The sequence below is a fragment of the Syngnathoides biaculeatus genome, chromosome 4, assembly GCF_019802595.1.
Source record: "Syngnathoides biaculeatus isolate LvHL_M chromosome 4, ASM1980259v1, whole genome shotgun sequence".
NCBI classification, from domain to species: domain Eukaryota; kingdom Metazoa; phylum Chordata; class Actinopteri; order Syngnathiformes; family Syngnathidae; genus Syngnathoides; species Syngnathoides biaculeatus.
Genome location: NC_084643.1, coordinates 3,954,827 through 3,977,773, shown reverse-complemented (window position 1 = coordinate 3,977,773; position 22,947 = coordinate 3,954,827). Strand labels below are relative to the sequence as shown.

General features: G+C 43.3%; 2 protein-coding genes across 6 annotated transcripts; both read right to left on the bottom strand.

Annotated features, from left to right (window-relative positions):
* Nucleotides 1-97: 97 nt before the first annotated feature.
* gins4 (GINS complex subunit 4 (Sld5 homolog)) lies at nucleotides 98-7,891 on the bottom strand. Its single transcript, XM_061818281.1, has 8 exons — nucleotides 7,638-7,891; nucleotides 7,459-7,545; nucleotides 5,701-5,814; nucleotides 5,507-5,604; nucleotides 3,494-3,582; nucleotides 3,315-3,405; nucleotides 2,255-2,359; nucleotides 98-2,021 (listed from the first exon to the last, which is right to left on the bottom strand). Exons 1-7 carry the CDS (start codon nucleotides 7,728-7,730, stop codon nucleotides 2,263-2,265), a joined length of 669 nt encoding a protein of 222 aa, XP_061674265.1. The 5' UTR covers nucleotides 7,731-7,891; the 3' UTR covers nucleotides 98-2,021; nucleotides 2,255-2,262.
* Nucleotides 7,892-9,046: 1,155 nt separating this feature from the next.
* On the bottom strand, nucleotides 9,047-22,885 carry arid5a (AT-rich interactive domain 5A). 5 transcript variants are annotated; one of them, XM_061817604.1, is made up of 9 exons: nucleotides 21,944-22,885; nucleotides 21,767-21,854; nucleotides 18,628-18,790; nucleotides 16,943-17,055; nucleotides 12,938-13,097; nucleotides 12,797-12,849; nucleotides 12,312-12,409; nucleotides 12,074-12,233; nucleotides 9,047-11,990 (listed from the first exon to the last, which is right to left on the bottom strand). In XM_061817604.1, exons 3-9 carry the CDS (start codon nucleotides 18,629-18,631, stop codon nucleotides 10,971-10,973), a joined length of 1,608 nt encoding a protein of 535 aa, XP_061673588.1. In that variant the 5' UTR covers nucleotides 18,632-18,790; nucleotides 21,767-21,854; nucleotides 21,944-22,885; the 3' UTR covers nucleotides 9,047-10,970. The 5 variants fall into 5 exon arrangements, with proteins under 5 accessions (XP_061673588.1, XP_061673592.1, XP_061673591.1 ...); XM_061817608.1 differs by having other exon boundaries at nucleotides 16,997-17,055; XM_061817607.1 differs by lacking the exon at nucleotides 18,628-18,790.
* Between the last annotated feature and the right edge of the window lie 62 nt (nucleotides 22,886-22,947).

The window sequence follows — 22,947 nt, the reverse complement described above, 5'->3', positions numbered from 1 at the left end:
ATGACTAACTTGACCTTTTCAGTTCGTTGCATAAGGAAATGAAGTTCACTCGAATGGGAAATTGGATAGTGAGGATGATCTGAATGAGAAGAAATCATAACGCTGACGCATGTTTTTAATGGTTATAGTTTTAAAAGTGGTTTACAACATACATGTTGATAAGCAGCTGTTAATGTTCTTTGCAAACCGTTAATAATCTGATCATAATGGATTATTGCATTGATTCATCATAAAGATAATGTCTTTCGGCTAAATTCAATCAGTATCTGTGATCTGATCATTTGGCAATTAGAGCGCATCCACACAATGAACACTGATTGTTCCCGTTGTAGATTACATAACGGCACCATTAGAACGATTATATCCAAGAGAAGACATGCTAGCACACTGTTTCGAGGGCTTTAATGAAAATTAAATTAACTCCTTCCCGCCTGGAAGCCGTCACCCGACTGTGGTGGAGGTGTTTTTGTGTCCCAACGATCCTTGATTGTCTGTCTGGGGCTTCACACCCCTGGAAGGATTAACCAAGGCAAACAAGTCCAAGGTGAGGGACCACACAAAGCACAGCGAAAAGACCCTGAGAATGAAAAACTTGAATGGATTGAGGTTTCCCTTGCCAGGATGGGGGTCATGGAGCACCCATCTGAAGCTCGGGCTTGAAGGCGAGCGCCCGGTGGCGGCTCTGCACACATGGGACTCGGCCGGGGACATCCTGAAAGGGTAACAGGGATCCCCCTTTCCATGGGTGCACCACTTGTTGGAGGGGCCATATGGGTCGGGTGCAGCGTGAGCTGGGTGGTGACCTGATCCCCGACTACAGAAGCTGGCTCTGGGGACATGGAACCTCACCTCTCTGGCAGGGAAGGAGCCTGAGATTGGGTGGGAAGTCAAGAAGTTCCAACTAGATATCACCTCCACTCACGGCTCGGGCTCTGGTAGCAGTCCTCTCGAGAGGGGTTAGACCCTTTTGCACATCTGGAGTTGCCCACAGTGAGAGGCGGCAGGATGGTGTGGGTCTACTTGTTTATCGGTCAATCTACATTCCTCCCCTCACCTATGGTCACGAGTTGTGGGTCGTGACCGAAAGAACGAGATTCCAGATACAAGCAGCCAAAGTGAGTTTCCTCCGCAGGGTGTCCGGGCTCTCCCTTCGAGAACGGGTGAGGTCCTCGGTCATCCGGGAGGGGCTAACAGTAGAGGAGGCAGATGAGGTGGCTGGGGCATCTGATTCAGATGCGTCCCAATCGCCTCCCTGGTGAGGTGTTCCACGTACGTCCTACTGGGAGAAGATCCCAGGAACTACCGAGGACACGCTGGAGAGAAAAAAAATTTCTCAGATGGCCGAAGAATGCCTCCAAATATCCCCGGAAGAGTGGCTGGGGAGAAGGAAGTCTGGACTACTTCCGTCGCAACCTGACCTCGGCTAAGCGGTGGAAAATGGATGGATAAAATTCTAAGAGTCGTTGTGAAGTGTGGAATGTCAGCACAGCAAATTGGAAAAATACGCAGTTGTGCTTGTTCACATGACAACGAAATGGATTTGACACAAAAAAGAATGCAGATGTATTTGCTTTCTTCACTCAACAAATTTCACGAATACCCCTTCATCCCCAAACCATACAATTCTGGAAAGAAAGCATTTTCAGGACCATTAATTATCACAATATCTGAGGCATGTGTTTTGCCCCCCCCCGAAATATACAGTACTAGTCACCATCTTGAAACATGTCCTGATAATAGCAACAGACGATGCCTTTCAAAACCAGCAACTCTCTGTCACAAACACACAGTTTTTGTACTTTGGACTTGTAAACATGTTGTCACGTTGACCTTGGAAGGCTTTTAACGCTGCACAGAAACTCGATGGGAAACAATCTTAAGAAGATTAAATGGGGCTGCATTTGCAGCAATGGGACTCGCGTTTTGAGTTGTGTCCAGACATGTCCAACTGTCTGCTACATTATTTATGTCATTTTCTACAACCTGCTGGAAGCCAAAACACCCAGACCGGAAACAAGAACCTGCAACACAAAGCGCGCTCTGCATTAGCTCGATCAAGTCGCTGAGGGAACTTCATGAAAATGCACTTCCAAATAGAACAGATTTTCCGAAACTGTTACCAAGAAACTGTCCAGAATTTAATCACAAAGATCAAATTTATGTAGATCTAAACATAAAGGGGTTAAAAAAAGTTTAGTGTGTTCATGAGCCTCAAATCGAGGGCCGACGTGGACTCGAGACTGACAGTGCTTACCTTGACATTTAAATCAACTGAACTGCTCCACTTGAAATAAGCGGCGCTATGGTCCGATAGCGCATGAGATGCTGAGAGCCCTCTTCAAGATCCACGACATACTCGCTGCGACGGGAGATGACATTGTCAGTACAGTACAAGCTCGGTTCTCGACCACAATCCGTTCCAGGAGGCAGTTCGAGAAGCGATTTGTTTGAAAAGCGAATCGATATTTCCCATTACAATTAATGGAAAAATAAACAATGTGTTCCAAGCCTAAAAAAAATGGCTTTTTAAAGCATTTTTATTAGCTTTACCTGATAATAAACTGCATAATACCATGTATAGTTTAAATACTTTATATAATAAAATGATTTAAGAAATATATTTATTTTTTGCTTTAAATGTAGGCTTTAGTAATAGAGTAGGCTAGGCTGGCGGTGCATTGGCGTATCTGTTGTGACTCGGCCCCCAGCCATGTAATTTTTTTTGGATTAACAAGTATAGAATAACATTAAAGAACAATAATGAGGAGGAAAAAAGCAAATATATATATTTATATTTTTACAAAAAGTAACATACAAAAACTTTAACTCGTAACTCGAGTTAACGAAATCTTTGAAACAAAAAAAAAAAATGCAGAAACGCTAATGGAACAGAGCATTATTAAACTTCACAAGAAAAAAGCAATGCAAAACTATCAACTACTGTATCAAATCTCTTTGGTGGGGGTGACTCGTTCTTTGCCCAAAGAACTTATCTAGTGCCACTTCTTTGGAGCCATGATTGGGGATTAATAGTCCTCAATAGGAAGAAAAAACAGTCAGTAAATAGAGCTACCGGGACACGTCTGCGTACAGAGGCTACGTTATACACAATAACAAAGAGCGTCGTGGGTCAGCTGGTCGGGCCGCGCGCGTTATGTTATTTCGGTGTTTTGTCGGGGATGTTCAAGTACCGATTTTCGTTCAAAACCAGAAACACAAAAATCTCGAAATTTTCGTTTGAAAACCGATTTGTTCAAGAACTAAGTATTCACTGTTCTTAAAAAAAAAAAAAAAAAACTCAGAAAATGATTTACCTCTGATCGTCAGTTTCAGGCTCCACTAATATATTCTCTTGTCTCTCCTTCACCCGCAGGAACACAAAGGAGTCCAGGCATGGCGCAGGTACTGTGTTGCCATCAACATGAATATAATTTGCATAAAATGAGACGGCAAGCCATGTGTGATAAAACTAGACCAGGTTGGAAGCTCAAACCTGCTTTGAGCATGTCAAGTGTCTGGAGGATGGGGGGCATGTGGCTCAGTGCTGCGGACTTCATGTGGTCTTCTGTGTTTGCGGCATACCTGGACAGAAAAAAAGCAAACACACACACGTTTTATAATTGATTTGAACATTTGAATCATGTCAACGGACAAAATTATATAGCATATGCAAGGTGCAACAAGTATTGGAGTATCAAATTAATCAACTATAATTGATAATCAATCAATCAAGTCAACGTTTCACCCAAAATCCGCCGATTTTAGCTCATCAACAAAAACGCTTCAGTTTGCTTCCATTTGTGTAGTCCTCTGTTATCTTTGTGTTGAATCAAAACAAGACATCGACCATTACTGTGACTGCATTTTTGCTGTGATGATTCTTTTACATACACTCAAATAACCATCTGTAACGCCACCGGGTAATGTCTTAAGTCACATACTAAACTATGCGCAACATTTGGTCTTCAATCAACCTAGCGTTCATGTTTTCGAAAGGGTCTTGGTACCTATTTCATGTCACATGGAAAGAGGCACCTACGTGTTGGCACCTTGCTCTTAATTTCTCCATTAATATGTATTTTCTCCACCCTTTTTCGCCATGTGATGTGCTCTGTGCAAACATGCCATGTTGAGCTTTGTAGACAACCAGCAAAATCTTAAAATGAACTCTTTAGCGCACAAGCAGGATGTGGAGCCAAGTCAGAAGAGGAGTTGTGTGCTCCAGTTAGGAAGCAAGCAGCAGCATTTTGGACTAGTGTAATTCCCGGCCTACAGAGCGCACCTGCTTACAAGCCTCACCCAGTACAATTGTAAAGGAAATACCATTTGGTACATACATAAGCCGCACCGGTGGAAAAACCGCAAGTGACCACATTGAAACCCACATTCAAATATTATGTATTTATTAGAATAGATATTTAGAAAGAAAGAGTTGTCAAAGTTTTAATACCTTAGGTTAACATAGCAACAACACGGTAGCACGAACAGTTGTTAAAAAAATAAATAAATGAAAAATATAACTTGGTAGCACGGCACTAACGGGGATGGTTAAAAAAAAAAATCTAAAACCTAAAATCACTGAGACACAGCAGGAGCAGGAGCAGGAACAGGCGAGACCGGCGCTAACAAGGCCGGTTTAAAAAAAAGATATATATACCGGTAAAAATCACTGAGACACAGCAGTAAGACAACAGCAAGATGCTAGCGCGATGCTGACACTAGCACGACGCTAACAGGGCCGGTTTTAAAAAAACACCAGTAAAAATCACTGAGACACAGCAGGAAGACGCTCGCGCGGTGCTAACACTAGCACGGTGCTAACAGGGCCGGTTAAAAAAAAAAACATACCGGTAAAAATTACTGAGACACAACAACACGCGAGCACAGCGCTAACGCTAGCAGTAAGACAACAGCAAGATGGTAGCGTGGTGCTGACACTAGCACGACGCAAACAGGGCCGGTTTAAAAAAAACACCAGTAAAAATCACTGAAACACGGCAGTAAGACAGCAGTAAGACGCTAGCGCGGTGCTACCACTAGCACAGTGCTAACAGGGCCGGTTAAAAAAATATACTGGTAAAAATCGCAGACACAACAACACACTAGCACAGCGCTAACGCTAGCGCAGCGCTAACAGCGCAGGTTAAAAAAAAAAGAACATAGCCGTAAAAGTTACTTCCTCATCACATTGATTCTATCATCTCGCTCTTACCTTTTACGCTTGAGTGCCCCCTTGCGGCCGTGAGAAAAAAATGTACATATTAGCCGCAACGCCGCATGAGCCACAGGGTTGAAAGCGTGTGAAAAAAGTTGTGGCTTATAGGCGGGAAATTACGTTTACTGGAAATAACGGAAGGAGGACAACACAGTGACCATCAGAAATGCGACGGAGGCACGGATTACTGTTTAGGGACAAAACAGCCGCGATCCCAATGACAATAAGCCGTGTAAAAACATAGATGGGGGACCTTTGGAGGTTCCGCTGTACTTTGTGTGCTCGACTCACTCTTTGGCAAAGGCAAACTCCTCAGGCGAAAGCAGCGACGGTTCTCCTTTGCCGCGAGACTTCTCCTTCTCCAGGACATGCGGGAAGAACTTTTCAATCTAAAACCCAAACAAACACGAGGCCGTAGCGTCAAACAGAATGCGCCGGGCGACTTCCGAGCGCCCCAACTATTACAATTTGACGAAACGGCCGACCTTCTGCAGGCGGGAGCGCACGTAGCTGCACAGCACAAAGCGGATGCGGTCGATCTCCATGTGATGAATGGCGGCCTTGGGGTCTCTTTTCTTCACTTTCTGCAGGTTGTCTTCCTGGTGGAGCAAATGGATGACTTCATTGAGTGAACAATGCAAAAAGACATAAAAGTAGAAGTGAAAAGTTTATTCTCCCATCTTCAAATGGCAAATTGAATTAGAAATTTTCTGTCCCTCGCTGATGCAACGTGGTTGTACAAGTGTGCACACCCTCTTACAATTGATATCTTTTGAAGTTACGGTGAAAAAGTTCAACATTGGTTTCATCAGACCCTAACACATTTCCCCACAGGTGTTTGGGAGGTTTCAAGTGTTTTTTTTTCCTTAATAATAAAAAGCTTGTCAACCATAGCGCCAAGATATAGGAAGAAGAAGATGGAAGATTATTATCATCAGTATTTATAAGTAAGACTCGCCAGCAATTCCTGGAGTTCTTAGACTATTGTAGTCAGAGTTTCGGAGCGATGCTACTTCTTGGTAGTGTCACTATTATGGCATATTTTTGTCACTTGATCACTGTTGCGGCATATTTTTGCCACTTGAGTTTTTAATTAATTTAATATTTAACACCTTTTCTTTTTTTGCATAAAATCTCCTAAAGGATACCTTTAAACGACGAGATGCCTCTGATGTTGTGGAAGTCTATGCAGGGTTCAGACGAAAAATGTCCAAAAATAACAATATAAATAATAATGATTGAAAAAAAAAAAAACTTTCATATCATCTGAACTTCTCTTGAGGGGAGTCAAATGGTGTGTCTTGACTCCCATTTAAATAAGTTTGAATGTGATTATCACCCCGACCCCCAGTTATGCACAAACATATTATCGCAGGTGTTTATTTTCACTCTCCACTCTTTATTTATTTATTTTTTTTCAGAATTGGGTCACAAAATGGTTGAAAATATTTTGGAGTTATCTTTTGCTTTTTTTTTTTTTTAATATCGTGATAAGATGCAATTTTAACAAGGAGGATTTTAATTTTTATATTTCCGTTATATATTTAATGCCTTCATGGCTTCTCTGCATATTGTCACAAGTATCTTGTTTGTTTACGCTTGCACCAATTATGTAAATACAGCCGATTGATTTTTGCCCTGGTCCACCCCTTCACAAAGTTAGTTCAATAGTTTGTGAGTGAACCTGCAAAGTAAATAAATGGATGTAGATTTGTTTGTCAAGGTCATGGCCAGTGGACACTGGTTGCCATAGTTACATTGCTGACTCTATTCATAAACAGAAAGTAATCCGGAGAGGGCGGCACGGCGGATCAGCTGGTAAAACTTTGGCCTCACAATTCTGAGGTCCAGGGGTTCGATCCCGAACCCGACTGTGTGGAGTTTACATGTTCTCCTCGTGCCTGCGTGGGTTTTCTCCGGGTGCTCCGGTTTCCTCCCACATCCCCCCCAAAAAATGCAACATTAATTGGACACTCTAATTTGCCCCGAGGTGTGATTGCGAGTGCGACTGTTTGTCTCGATGCGATTGGCTGGCAACCAGTTCAGGGTGTCCCCCGCCTCCTGCCCGTTGACAGCTGGGATAGGCTCCAGCACTCCCCGCGACCCTCGTGAGGATAAGCGGTTTAGAAAATGGATGGATAATCCGGAGACCCAAATCAAAACTACCGCAACCTCACATGTTTTAAGGCTTTCCTCCAAGTGTTTGTTGATCATTTATGTTTTGAAAAGGGGGCTCAACGTACCATGTGTGTGAGTTGCTCCATGACACACTCCACCACTTCGGACTGGCTGGCCAGCAACTCCGGTGAGAACTTTTCGTTTCGCCAAGCCTGCGATAGACGGAACGTCACAAGTGGGCCGGTTGGCTCATAATTCGTACAATACTATACAAATAATGATAATATTAAATATAACAACTCACTTCTTCTAGTTTAGCGATCAAGTCGGCCGGGGTCATGCCATCCTCCTGACATTCTTCTTGACTGATGTCGTCGTCAGAGAGCGACTCCGACATTATTTCCCTTCGTGCCCGATAAAGTTAGAAGAAAATGTTCAAGTGTGCGTTGTCAGCTTGAATTTGATTATGTGACGATAATGGACACCAAAGTTGATCTCCTTTGATTTGCTAGTAACCGGAAGATACCCCCAAAAAAACCCCACTTGTTTATTCGCGCCACTGCAGCTATTCTCGCGAGAAGTACGTCATGTTTACGACTCTCATTTTTGGCTGCAAGGCACACTTTGCGCCGGTCTGTCTCCGAGTCTCAACTTTTGGTTTTATCTTATCTACTTTAATTTAAGAAATAAGAGTTACTGAAGAAAAAGAGCTTGTCAGAGTATTTGGTAACATCCAGAATCCTTGTCCCGAACGAATGTTTCCTTGAAGTCTTAAACCAGGGATTTCATGCATCCACTAAAGCCGTGGTTCTCGAACTTTTTCCATCAGCCCCCCCCTCACCCCCAAAAATAAAAATTACAGTAATTTCCTTTCCAAGTACTACGATAATGACCTACATGAAAATGCAGTAGGCCTAAATATTAAGTTAAAAAAATACACCGTGTTTCTTCATATTACAAGGAAAAAAATAGTTTTCTAACAATAAAGCTCTCGTTTTGTGGAGAAAAAAATGTGAAAAATAAATCGTCATAACATGACGAGAATCAAAAAAAAAAATTTTTTTTTTACAAAGTTATGACAATATGGATAATTCAATACCCCAAGATTTACGGGTATAAAGTTGCTGAAAACAGAATTGTCCATGAAATTTTAGTCATAATTATAGAATAACTTTAGGTTGAACAACTGTACCTATGTAATGGTTTAATTAAAATGGATTACAAAAAAACAACGAAAAAAATACCAAATTAAAAGATTTCTAACAAACATTTGAAATAGTAATTCAAATGTATTAAACATTCAATTCAACTGTACTGTACTTGGGAATTACAGTAATTCTTTTGGGGAATACTAGAGAAAGCCCACGTACCACAAGTGGTACTCGCATCACAGTTTGAGAATCACTGCACTATAATATTTGAAGTTTTAGCATGCTAAAGTAGAAATATGAGAATTCCACCAAATTATATTGTACTACCCAGTTTGCCATATGCATCAGCCCATTATTTTGCATACTACAGTATATGTTACTTATTTACACTTTATTCAAATCGGTCTTTTATATGTCACGTATGATTTTTAATGTTCACCTGCAAAAATACAACCTGTTTAAGGCCTGAAAAAATGCAGAAGACAATTCAACAAATTGTTGAGTTGACAAAAAAAAAAAAAAACACTACAAACTTTAATTGAAACATTTTTAATGTGTTCAATTTTATCACTGCATCTGCACTCCAATGGAAACATCGTCATGGTTGAACATGAGAGAAACTACATCGCTGCCTCATCCTGTGGCTGAAATGCTGAGACAAAGACAGATATCAAAAGAACCGAGAATGAACCCCCTTTCAGTAAAATGCCATGATCTTCAGAAAATGTGTGGCGTGTTCAAAGACTTTGTGACTGAAAAGTCCTCTGAGATAAATGTGAATTCCCCCTCAGTGGTTCCAATAACCGATGATGTTGTCTTCGCTGAAAAGCGGGACCGCTATGTAAAACTGTGGCAGAAATTCATGAAATCAAGAGCACAGTTTCACATTTGATGGGGGAAAATTTTGCCAAATAATCACACAATTTCATTCGACATTCATCATCAGATCAGCCACAAAAGGCCACAGATTTTGGAAATTTATCCCAGAGGAATGAAACATTCAAAAGAAATTGACACAAATTGCATTAATATCCCCTGACATTAGCCAGACCCAAAAACAGTTGAATAAGTCACTACGCAACTGTGTTCAAAGGTTGAAAATTGTGACAGATTGCAAGTTTTTCATTAGTAGTCCTCGAATGATTCAGTATTTCCCTTGAGTCTTAGCTAACGCGCGTATATTTTCATAGTACACTAAACAAAAAATGCCCCAAAAACTACATGTAGTCAGTAACTGGTTTATCGCGGGGGATACATTCCAGACCACCCTCGTAAGAGATCAAATCCACAAAGTAGCGATCAAGTATTTATTGCATTGGGTACGGGGCTCGGATAATGGATGGATTTATATACTATATTTTGGAACGCTCATGCCAACGCTGCATTACTGACAAACAATAGGAATGGGATGTGCTGTTATTTCACATTTTGCACTGTACAAATTATGACTGAATATGTGTATTCCTTAAAAAGGCAGGTGTAGTCTGTTGAGTGACTTTGAAGGTAGCATGTGAGGACATAGTACTGGGCAGCTACAGTATTTCCTGGCAAGAGGTTTTTCCCACCCTGATGTTCAGCGAATGTTTTGGGTGATGCCATCGGCGGATGTGCTAAGAACGGGCTCCTGTTTACGATATTTTTTTTAGTTTGTAACATTGCAGTGTATTTACAAATTCATTTACTCAGATTGACTGAAATCTGGCCCGAGTTAAACACAAAATCATTACTCTGTTGTACGACTGGCAATATACGGGTGAATTCATTGTACCTTGAGCCATCTAGCGGAAGAACATTTACCGTAGCAGCGTAACACTAGCGCAGCGCTAATAGGGCCGTTTAAAAAAAAAAACAAAAAAAAAAAACAACACACTGGTAAAAGTCAGTTCCTCGGCACATAAATTACACTGGTCCGGAAAAAAAATCGCGGCTTATAGGCTGGAAATTACGGTAATTGTTGTGCCTGTAATTATCGCTTTCATAGATAAATGAACAAAAATAAATGTTTTGATATTGTCTTATAAAATCATTTTGGGACCAACTCAATGAAATTGCGTCATGTTTCCACAGCACAGACACCTGATGATCCCAATGGCAACCTCCTGATGTGTGTAATGTGTGCGTGCAGGTGATAGACAACCCCCTTAGTCGCAGAATGTTCCAATCTGACAATGAGAGAAAAACTCAGAACAGCAATAACATCAAAATCCATCCATTTTCGGAGCCGCTTATCCTCACAAGGGGAAAGAAAGGGGCAATTTAGAGTGTCCAACGAATGCATGTTTTGGGACGTGGGAGGAAACCGGAGTGCGATCAGAAAAGCCACGCTGGCAAAGGGAGCACATGGAAACTCCACACAGGCGGGGCCGGGATTTGAACCCCCGTCCTCAGAACTGTGAGGCCAACGCTCTAAGCAGTTGTTCCGGCGTGCCGGCCAACGACAAAATCACAAACAGAAATTGCTGATACCTGCAGATGAAGGTGGAGACTCATAGTTTGTGTTGGGTGTAAAAGGTGTTGACGGTGGGGATCGAGTATGAAGTGTGGGGCCCCCACAGAGGGATGGTGTACGGGTACGGGTAGATGACAGGAAGGTGGCGGTACGTCAGCTGAGTCTGAGGTATCGGCATCCTGGGGAGGAAGGCCGGCTGCTGCGACGTCGTCCGCGCGTGAGAGTCTCTGGCCCAAATGTCGTGAGGCGGCGCCATGCGGGCCAGCCGCTGCTGGCTGGGGGGAAATTTCGCCGGCATCGCCCCGAACGTTTCCCAGGGCGAGGGGATGTTTTTTAAAGGTTTGCTGGGATGCGCCAAAGCGTTGTGCGGGATTCCGCGGCCTGGCCGGATCGGAGCGGGCCGCGGAAGCTGTGCTGATTTTCTGAGAACTTTGATGAAACCAGAGGAAGATGTTGGCTCGCACTCAGAAGGGCGTGTGAGGTCTATACTGGCAACTTTCGGCTTCCAGTCATGGTTCTTAATCTGGTCTTTGTCCCTTAAAAACTGGACTTGATCTCTGTCTTTCCGCACTCCCAGTGGCTCTTCTGACATTTGCTTCTCGGGCGCGCCATCACTTCGGACGAAAGAGTCCGGGTCCGCGGCTGCGTTGATTCCCTCCTCCGATGAGACGGAGCCCGGGGATGGGCTCCTGGAGGAGAAGGAGGAGCAAGAGCGAGGGCGAGGAGAGCCGTCGGAGGAGTCGCACTTGCGGCTGCCCGAAACCGGCGACACGGAGCGTCGGATAACGGAAGGCCTGTCTCGTTCCTCGGCCTGCGGATTCGCTCGAAGGCTCGCCTGGGCTACGCGTTTCTTTTTCTCCAGAGGAGAGATGACCTGGCCGATGTTTGCGGGCCAGGGCGCTGCCGCCGTCGGAGGGCCGTGCAGCAGGTGGGAGTACACATAAAGGTCGGGGGCCAGGGGCGCTTGCGGCCGGTGCCTCTCGGCGGTCCCTGACCAGAGACCAGAACCGGCACGTGGCGCTGCTTGACTCTGACCGGCAGCCTCTGACAGCAGCCGCTGTAAAACCGTTCAAAATCGCATGAAACCTTGAAACACAGGAAACCTATTGCGACTTTCACCCTGCACGTTGCGATACGTACCTCCGAATCTTTTTCCCTTTCCGACATGCTTCTTTTCCCCTTCCACTCTGATTTGTTGGTCTTCCCCCCCACGTTCCTCTTGTAGGGCTTCCTTGGCTTGCCGAGGGGCAGAGGCTTATCATCTTCCCCTTTCAGATGTCTTTCATAGGGCAAGACCAGTCTGCACCACGAGCCGCACCGCGTGGTTAGACACGGCTTTGTACATGAAATCGGCCGGGGAAGCCAAGAAAGCTTCTACCTCTCGTAGTGTCTGCGAGTGCAGGTGGCGGCGCTGGTGCTGCCGGGACTCCCCCCTAGTTGGTCGTAGACTTTCTTCCACAGGCGTCGCGCCGTCACCTGTTGACGATATCACTTTTGTTATCTATGCACGGAGTGTACACTTCTTTTCGCCGGTAAAATGTCGGTAGCTTGTTCCGTAACGGCTGCTTGCATTTTTACTCAACGTTTGTGGCATTTGGTTGGAAATCGTAACAATAATAGTTTCTATTTCATTCATTTTCAAATATGAGGATGATTTTGATGACGGTTTATCTGGGCTCCTTAGAATGCTGGTGTCAAACTCAAGGTCTCAGGGCCAGATCCAGCCTGCCATACAGGGGCGGAGCAGGAACATTTTCAGGGGCGTGGGCGGTTTGAGATTATTTTATTGCTGTTCGATCTTGGCGTCTTTTGCCTTTTTTAAGAATAATCCAACAACATAGATATCGTGGTCTCTCTACTTACTGAATTGTATCCACCCAGTTTCTCAACCGCCTTGTAGATCATCCAAAGGTCAACTGAGAGTAAAATCAAACGAGTTAGAACTCCGGAATAGCGTCTGCAACTCAGCTTTCCTATTCCCGTGTTGAGCGCTTACAAACTCACTCTGTTTAAAGCCTAGATGCGGAATCCTCTCAATGGGCGAGCCCCTTTCCTTCATGAACGAGTGCAGACTAGAGACAAAGGACTTCTCCTCCATGTGCAGCAGGCTGGCGCCGGATCCTTCCTCGCGTTGGTCGGGGGCATCGGTGCCTGGAGGAGACGTCTGAGATGGAGAAAGTGCCGTATTAGGAGATCTGGAGGTCTGCCGGTCAGTCTGTCCATCCATCCGTGGAACCATCCTTCCATCCAACCATTCGTCTGTCTGTCCATCCATCCATCCATCCATCCATTCAGACATTCGTAATAAATCTACAGAACTGCAACGCTACCGTAACATTTGTACAATGAGAGCAAACTGGGAAGAAGACTATTGTAGGCATTGAGATATGACAATATACTGATGAAACAAGACCTGCTTTGGCTTCTTCTAAAACTAGTCATGGGACATTGGGATTTCCTCGGAATGCTGTAGAAAAGATCATTTGAAAATACACGGTTGGAGATTTATAAGAATAAAACGTCGCATATTGATGTTTATCCGTTTCCCCACATTGTATTGAATCGTATTCAGTCGCAGAATGCTCAAATTCTTCTGAGAACCTGTTGTCAGTGTCTTCACATAGTAGAATAATATCAGTTTGTCAATAATATCTATCAATCCATCCATTTTCTTCGCCGCTCATCCTCACGAGGGCCGCGGGGAGTGCAGGAGCCCATCCCAGCTGTCAACGGGGTACACCCCTGAACCGGTTGCCAGCCAATCGCAGGGCACATCGACACAAACAGACGCACTTAAAATCACACCTACGGGCAATTTGGAGTGTCCTATTAATGTTGCATGTTTTTGGGATGTGGGAGGAAACCAGAGTGCCCGGAGAAAACCCACACAGGCACGGGGAGAACATGCAAACTCCACACGGGCGGGCCCGGGATTGAACCTTAGAACTGTGAGGCCAACGTTTTACCAGCTGAGCCACCATGCCGCCCAATACTATCTAATTAAAGATAAAATAAGCAGATATTTAAATCCAGAAGTATGCATCAACTGGTAGCCATTTGCATTAATCAATACCCGGGAAGAATCGTACTCGGTTTCTAAAAGGGCACTCACTGGCCACTGTCGTACAGTGATTTTTTTTTTTTTTAATCGGTGATCACAGTATGTATCGGTTTTATTGCGTACTGAGAATTGAGAAGACTTCGAGTAAATCGAGTATCGATGCCAACACAAATCCCGGGCGGCTTGCAGTGCGCAATCCTTCAAGTACTCCACCGCAATAGCGGGGAAAAAAAAGCAATTCACATCGCATATACAAAAGGTTGTTTCTAACTAACATATCGTAGATAATGACTCCATCTTTGACACGTCTCAGATTGGCCACGACCTCAGAGAAAGGAATTGACAATGTCACTATTTGTGGTTTGGAAGGAAGTGGAAATGAAACAATGAGAGTCTGCACAAGCGGCTCATTAGAGAAGTTGCGCCGAGTGCCCAGGAAGATAAGGACGCTATTTTAAAAGCCGTCCGTCCCGTGTGCGCATGACATTGAAAATATTGGCGAGGCGGGCGAATGCAGTACCGCGTGCTAGCTGCTGTCGCTACAGTGAAAAGGACGAGTCGGAGCAAATATTCAAAGACGAAACACTTTCCGTAGATTGGAAGTCTGAAAAACCACAATGGCCGCTCTCGATATTTGAGTCAACACATAAAGATGCTGTTTTTTTTGAAAAAAAATATTTTAGGGCACCTGTTCTACAACAAACAGCTCAAGGTAGTTTCGTGTTGAATCAAGTTCCTCTCTGTGGTCGCTGGTTTCCGAGAAGTCGGCGAGCGGCGTGAGTAATAGCGAAGGTGCGGGCCTCCAGGCGAGTCTCGATTGAGTCAGCCGTCATCTGCCCGGCATTGCACTTTTCGGCTCTGCCGTTTCCAGCCCACCGTGGTCCGCGGGTCCGCTGCAGACTTCATGGTCCAAATTCCAGACTTCTGGGTACTCGTACCCATTTGCATCCGAGGACTTCTGCTTTCACTCATGCTGTTTGGTCTGTTCTCAACTAGGCAGCGGTTGAGTCCACTCCGTCAGGACAGACTTCTTTCTCAGTATTTCTTTCGTCAAAAGCCGTGACTGCACGGTCTGCGACGGTTGACACGCGACGCCGCTTATCCCGAACCCTTTCACCACCCTCTCACCAATCAGTAGAACGCACTAAATCAGCGCAATTAAGGAGAATAGACGGCAATTTTCCCCTGAGACGCCAGCTCGACGGTTGGGTACACCATCTTTTTAAAACAAAGATTTTACATTAAGAACATTTTGTCAGCGTAGAACTCAAATAAAAGTGTAATACTGTACACTACACAGATGACGTGCCGATAGAAATAAGCACTACGGGAAGATTTTCCTCTACCTCTACTTATGAAATTCATTCGTTCTGGAATGTTTCGTAAGTAGAAGCGCATTTTACATGTAAATGGCTTAATCCGTTTTAAGACATGGACGCAACTTCATTCCATTAAAGTTTCTTGGGGCCCACGGTGAGGAAGGATGAATAAACTCCCAAAAAACACTAACAAAAAACTCACAAAGAAGTTGTACTATACCAACGTGCGCAAGCGTGTGACGGCGTGTAATTCAGCGACACTCGAGTGTCAAAGGGAAAGGAAAAGGATCGCGGGTAAAGATTGACGCCCAATGGGATGCCAGGAAGATGCTACGGCAATAGCCAATGGGAGAGCAGCTCTACCGCACCACATGACAAGACACGTTCGGTGGTATCTAAAAAGATTGGAGAAAGGAATACTGGAAGCCCATTTTTTTAGATTTTGAACCTTGAAAGTTGAATGTTCTCAAAGTCATACAACTTGAGTTTTAAAACTTTAAATTTTGAACGTTATTGAAAGGTGGAAAAAAAAAAGCCAGAGCACCTGGAGAAATCACACGCAAGCACGAGGAAAGCACGCAAACCACACAGCAAGGCCAGACCTCGAATTCAAACCCCCAACCTCAGAACTGTGAGGCTTAGAGGGAAAAAAACAAACATGCACCTGATGTCATTCAAAAGTACAGTCAGACAGCATTTCTTCGGAACTCAACCCAAGTGGTTTCCTTTTTCTTATTTGTCCGGTAGCTACCAGTGACAGCAATTATCAACCGATCTGATCAGGTCGATCGAAGTCTAATTCTAAATGAGTCCAAAGATGATAATCTTGTTAGGAAGCAAACTAACAACAGTGTTAACCAGTCTTTTGCTTCTTATCACCACAAAGGACAAACCCTAACCCTGGACAAGAGAGGTTTCTAGGTACTAGTAGCCAAATAAAAGCCTTCAAATAGAAAAAAAGATCATGTTGGGTTTTGATTGAGACCTATAGAGAAGTATTAATTTCAAAATATGTTGATTATGGAAGCAAGCACTCGTCACCTCTAATGTTTGAGTAAGATTATGAGGAAAGATGCTTTGAGAAGATCCTTTTTACCATGTTGGAAACGTGTTTTGATACATTTTAATAACTGCGCTGCAATATGAAGAGGACACTAAATATAAAGTCCAATTGCTCTTCTCGTGCCGTCTTCAGTGTTCCTAATTGTCATGAGAAGCTACACTGAATATATTATGATATTATCACGTACCAACGGCAGCAACAGCAGTTGAATTTTGACGCCGGGGAAACCACGTGTGGGCGACGACGCTAAAGGTCGCAGCTGCAGGCCCGGTCAGAGGTCACCAAAGAAAGCACCCGGCCCTGGGAAACTTTCCTGAACTAATCTGCGTTTGTCACATCGCAGTTACCGGAACGATACGAGCGGTTCCTGTTCGGCGGACTAAAATTTGCCTTCAAAGAATCACGCGTTCCTTTTAAAGGATTGCACAAGCGCCGACGAAATGAAACGAGCCACACAAATCAAGTGCTTCGAAATTTGCACCCCTTATGAAATTCGGCGAAAAAAAAAAAAAAAAGGGGAAATGAAAACGCACAATGTGTGTGTAGTCGTGTCTGCAGTCACTCACATCAACTGTAAGTGTTGAAAATAGCCCAGAGGGCAAGCCGACAGTTCTTTTTACCTCCGGCGGCGTCTCCATCTCTTCTTCGCCGGCCACCGTCACGCTTTCCTCCTCATGAGCTGAAAAACAAAGCCCACGTTTTTTTTTTTTTTATTTTTCACTCACTTGACCTCAAATAATATCAATATCCAATATCAAAGCCTGCACTCTTTTGGGTAAACGCCCACTCGTATAAATGTCACACTATTCCAACGCCGGTACGAGCGTATCGTCGACGGATATGAAATGACAGGCAACAAAAACCACTTCCTGTTCTGGGCTGTGCGATATTGTCGCATTACATTGTTACGCACGGACGAACGGCATTGATTCAGTCTGCAGCCGCAATATTAGGAACACCTGCACTCGCCCAACGCAAGAACTGAATCGAACAGTTTTTGTGAGAGAAGTATTCATTGAACAATATGTTTATTATATTTTGCAGGGGGAGTGGGGGTGGAGGGGGGGGGGTGAAAACAATGCATTTGGTCTGACTAATGTGTAAAATACTGTCCAAAAAACTTGGGAGTCACTTACAATTGCCCTTAATACTTATACATCCATCCATCCATCCATTTTCTTCATCGCTTATCCTCACAAGGGTCACGGGGAACGCTGGAGCCTATCCCGGGTGTCAACGGGCAAGAGGCGGGGGACACCCTGAAATGGTCGCCAACTAATCGCAGGGCACTTAGAGACAAAACAGCCACACTCACAAATCACACCTCGGGACAATTTAGAGGGTCCAATTAATGTTGGAGGAAACCGGAGAGCCCGGAGAAAACCCACGCAGGCACGGGGAGAACATGCAAAGTCCACACAGGCGGGTCCGGGATTGAACCCGGGACCTCAGAAGTGTGAGGCCAAGGCTTTACCGGCTGACCCACCGTGCCGCTATATATTTATATTATATATATAAACCTTCATTAACATCTCAACTGAAATTCCGAGTCATTCATTTTTCTATCATTTTATACCCCCGCACCCAAACTTCCAAGTGACCCCAAACCTATAGTAGTGTAAATAACACATTAAATATAGAAATAATCCATTTCTTGTCCGTAATGAAGCGTCGTCGCCGAACCTTTGGGAAAACCATCACTTGAGTTTTTGTCCAAGATGATCAAATAATTTATCATACAGTGTGAGAGTGTAATGTAATAGCAGTGTAACGACAATTACAAGAAGACACTTTTGGAGCGCAGTAAAACTTACATGATCAAATGTCCGCCGCGAGCTCCTCCGGCGCAGTTTTGCGTTTATGCGTAAAACCAATATGCCGCTTTTGAGACGGCTTGCTTCCTGCGCTGCGGCTTCAAATTCAAATTCTGCTTTCAATATTTCTCGATTTCATTTCTGGGAGTCCCAGTTCAAATGCGATCGTTTCGATGTCAATGCGAGCCTGCCTTTGCAGGCTTTGTCATATTCTATTTTGTCAGAAAAATTATATTTTGGAATTACTTTTTTTTTTTTTTGGGGGGGGGGGTGGGTTTCATTAACATTTAGCAACCATTTAATTAAATACATACTGTGTAATATGAGTCAATATTGTTTCACAGGACAAAGTTGGTTATGATACAATTTAAAAAAAACAATCAAACAAACGTGCAATTAATCCAAATTTAAACTTAAATTCAAAAAGGTTTTCTCACCCATGTCTTGAGGATCTCTTCCGGCGGTGAGAATGTCGTTCAACTTTGACAGACGATGACGTCCGTAGTCATAATGCACACGCTCGCTGGTTGACACCTCTCTCTCTCTCTTTCTCTCTCACACACACGCATACACAGTTTTTTGTCTCTTCTTATAAAGAGGCTAAAAAGAAAAAATAAATCTCTTATGTCACGCCTTCACGATGATCATATTTCTCATGAACCTGCTTTGTATGCACATTATTCATTTGTTCACTTTTGACACACGATTGTGTATCTGTTTCCAGATATTTTGCGTCCTTTTATTTCCGTATCGTGTTTTTTGGATTGCTGTATGCAGCAACACACTCACTGGTTCCGTTGCCAATAATTCTGATTGGCCGTTTTGTTTATTAATATTACACAAAAAGAAGGAATTCAAGACATTAATTGGACGCTCCAAATTGCCCCTAGGTGTGATTGTGAGTGCGGCTGTTTGTCTCTATGTGCCCTGCGATTGGCTGGCGACCAGTCCAGGGTGTACCCCGCCTCCTGCCCGTTGTCACCTGGGATGGCTCCGGCACTCCCCGCGACCCTTGTGAGGATAAGCGGTGGAGAAAATGGATGGTTGGATGGATAGAAGGAATTCAAGATAAGCCGTGGAAGTAACGTATAAAAAAATTGGGAAAACAATCAATAGTAACGCATCTATATAAGCAGACCCACGACAATTAATTAATTAAGGAACAAATTAATGATACATAAAATATTCCAGCATTAGCATCCCAATACATACACAATAATCATTATTGTTGCTCTTGGTGTGACCTGAAGAATAGTGACCATTTTATAAACGTGGATTATTTAGAATCGTTAATCCTACACTACTTTTTGTGTATAGGTGGGCATCATTTTGGATGATTTCAATATTAATGTTAGTATAATTATGCAATATAATATATACATAAAACGAAAAAATATAATAATATTAGTATCATAGATTTCAATATTAGTTTCACCAAGATTGATTAATGAATGCCCTTCCTGACACAGAGACCAGATTATTAATATCCATAATTATTATTATATATTATTATTATTATATAATCATTATTATTCTATTACGTTAGTAATTCATTCGTTATGGGAATTTTACAGTTAAAATTTGTTTTTATTTGGTGAATGTGTTTTTTTACTTTTTGCTTGAAATGACACAAAACATGGCACTCTGGTAATGTTGAAGATTATGGTGGAAAAATTATCGCACCAGGCAGAATAGTGCAAAAATATTGTTTCCCCAAATTTTCCCCAAAACATTTCCCTCACAGGAGAGTTGATCAGTGAAATAGGTATTTTGAAATGAATAGTGAGGTAAGTGCACGATGCAAGCCATTTTTATACTCTCCCAATCAAGTGTTTGAATGTTTTACCATTTGATCTGATACAGTAACGAAAATAAGTATTTGAACACCTGAGAAAACCAATGTTAATATTTGGTCCAGTAGCCTTTGTTGGCAATGACAGAGGTCAAACGTTTCCTGTAGTTGTTCATCAGGTTTGCACACACTGCAGGAGGGATTTTGCCCCACTCCTCCACACACATCTTCTCTAGATCAGACACGTTTCTGGGCTGTCGCTGAGACACACAAAGTTTCAGTTCCCTCCAAAGATTTTCCATCGGGTTGAGGCCTGGAGACTGGCGAGGCCACGCCAGAACCTTGATATGCTTCTTACGGAGCCACTCCTTGGTTTTCCTGGCTATGTGCTTCGGGTCATTGTCATGTTGAAAGACCCAGCCGTGACCCATCTTCTGCTCTGACTGAGGGAAAGAGGTTGTTCCCCAAAATCTCACAAAACATGGCCACTCTCATGCTCTCCTTAATACAGTGCAGTCGTCCTGTCCCATGTGCAGAAACCCCCCCCCCCCCAAAACATGCTGCTACCACCCCCATGCTTCACAGTAGGGATGGTGTTCTTGGGATGGAACTCATCATTCGTCTTCCTCCAAACACTGTTAGTGGAATTATGGCAAAAAAGTTCCATTTTGGTCTCATCTGACCACAAAACTTTCTCACATGACTTCTCTGTATCATCCAAATGGTCATTGGCAAACTTAAGACTGGCCTTGACATGTGCTGGTTTAAGCAGGGGAACCTTCCGTGCCATGCATGATTTCAAACTGTGACGTCTTAGTGTATTACCGACAGTCACCTTGGAAACTGTGGTCCCAGCTCTTTTCAGGTCATTGACCAAGTCCTGTCGTATACTCCTGGGCTGATTCCTCAACTTTCTAAGGATCATTGAGACCCACCGAGGTGATATCTTGCGTGGGGCTCCACTCCGATTGGGATTGACCGTCATGTTTAGCTTCTTCCATTTTCTAATGATTGCTCAAACAATGGACTTTTTTCACCAAGCTGCTTGGCAATTTCTCGGTAGCCCTTTGCAGCCGTGTGGAGTTGTACAATTTTGTCTCTGGTGTCTTTGGACAGCTCTTTGGTCTTGGCCATGTTACAAGTTTGAGTGTTACAGATTGTCTGGGGTGGACAGGTGTCTTTTTGCAGCTAACGACCACACACAGGTGCATCTGATTCAGGATAATACATGGAGTGGAGGTGAACTTTTAAAGGCGGACTAACAGGTCTTTGAGGGTCAGAATTCTAGCTGATGGACATGTGTTCAAATACTTATTTGCAGCAGTATAAGACAAATCATTGGAAAAAAAAAAAAAAAAAAAAAAAAAAAAAAATCACACATTGTGATTTCTGGATTTTTCTTTTTGGATTATCTCTCTCACAGTGGAAATGCACCTACAATGAAAATTTCAGACCCCTCCATGATTTTTAAGTGGGAGACCTTGCAATGTAGCAGGGTGATCAAATACTTATTTTCTTCACTGTATGCAATTTAGTAACATCAAATTGCTTTTCACAAAGATGAAACTTTACCGGCCTTTGTGTTCATGCTAAAAAATAAGCGATAAGAGCGCATCAATTTTAATCAAACGCGGGGAACTCGCAGCTGTGAGGCGTCGGCGACGTCGTCGTCACACACTTGTCATCGTTTTGAAAGAATAGGGTCAGTCTCATCTCCGCTGAGCCTTATATTTAACTCCAGATTGCCCCCCCCCCGCACTCCCACCAAGAAAAAGTACACACACCATTACGCGCACACGTCAAGCTGCATCGCCGAGTGTCCACATTTCCTTTACGTGTGTTTGATCTCTCGCAGAAGGGGGATGCCCTCGACTGCAAACAGAATTTTCCAGTGACATTTAAAAACGACCGTTTTCGAGAAATGTCACCCCAAAAAAAAAGAAAAAAAAAAAAAGTTTTACCGTGCCGTAGATTTATCATTTGGTCGACAGCAGTATTTTGATTCATAGTCAAATCCATTTTCTTTTGGTTGGTGAAATGAGCCACCTTCCTGGGAAATAAAAAGCATTATTAAAACATTACATAAAAAAAAAAAAAACTTTTTCCACAATGAAGGGTGTTGAGGAGGAAGAGATAAACCATTTTTTAAATAAGGAATAAAGTATTCTGTATGCAATTGCAATTATTTACTGCAAATTAATATACGGCCAAAATTCCATGTAAAGAAGTAGCTTCATACATCACAGGTCAAACAATTGCAATACCTATACTACCATGTGATACCAAAGGTGTTATATCGTATATATTCTTTACTGTAGCCCTTTAAGCAATAACTATTTGAACCCAATCGGTGGAGCAACACATGGAGACAGACACTACAATAAATAAGCATGTATTTTTGATACTTTGTGAAAAAAATACTATTGCTGCAGAGTACTCACCAGAATGTCCATTGAATGAAAGTTTAAAAAAAAAAAAAAAAGTAATATGATCGATTCAATTTAATTTTCATTACCATATGTCAGAAAATGGCGGCACAGTGAAGCAGCTGGAAAGCGTTGGCCTGACGGTTCTGAGGTGCCGGGTTCGATTCCGGACCCACCTGTGTGGAGTTTGCATGCTCTCCCCGTGCCTGTGTGGGTTTCCTCCGGGCACTCCGGTTTCCTCCCACATCCCACAAATATGCAACATTAATTGGACACTCTAAATTGCTCCGAGGTGTGATTGTGAGTGCGACTGTTTTGTCTCTATGTGTCCTGCGATTGGCTGGCAACCAGTTCAGGGTGAACCCCGCCTCCTGCTGGTTGACAGCTGGGATAGGCTCCAGCACTCCTGCGACCCTCGTGAGGATAAGCGGCTATGAAAATGGATCGATGGATGAAAAGTGAAGATCCCCTTTAAATCAGCATAATCTTGTTCAAACTCTGCAAACCTTTTTTTTTTTTTTTTAGAAATAGAAATTCTA

What these genes read in the sequence shown, in the direction of transcription:
- gins4 (XM_061818281.1), bottom strand. Translation starts at nt 7,730, where the DNA reads ATGTCGGAGTCGCTCTCTGACGACGACATCAGTCAAGAAGAATGTCAG. An exon ending in TGATCGCTAAACTAGAAGAA is followed by an intron (nt 7,546 to 7,637) that starts GTGAGTTGTTAT and finishes CGTCTATCGCAG; the next exon opens with GCTTGGCGAAACGAAAAGTT. An exon ending in TGGAGCAACTCACACACATG is followed by an intron (nt 5,815 to 7,458) that starts GTACGTTGAGCC and finishes TTGCTCCACCAG; the next exon opens with GAAGACAACCTGCAGAAAGT.
- arid5a (XM_061817603.1), bottom strand. Translation starts at nt 13,232, where the DNA reads ATGTCTGAATGGATGGATGGATGGATGGATGGACAGACAGACGAATGG. An exon ending in ACTCGCAGACACTACGAGAG is followed by an intron (nt 12,234 to 12,311) that starts GTAGAAGCTTTC and finishes CTCGTGGTGCAG; the next exon opens with ACTGGTCTTGCCCTATGAAA. An exon ending in AAAGGGAAAAAGATTCGGAG is followed by an intron (nt 11,991 to 12,073) that starts GTACGTATCGCA and finishes ACGGTTTTACAG; the next exon opens with CGGCTGCTGTCAGAGGCTGC.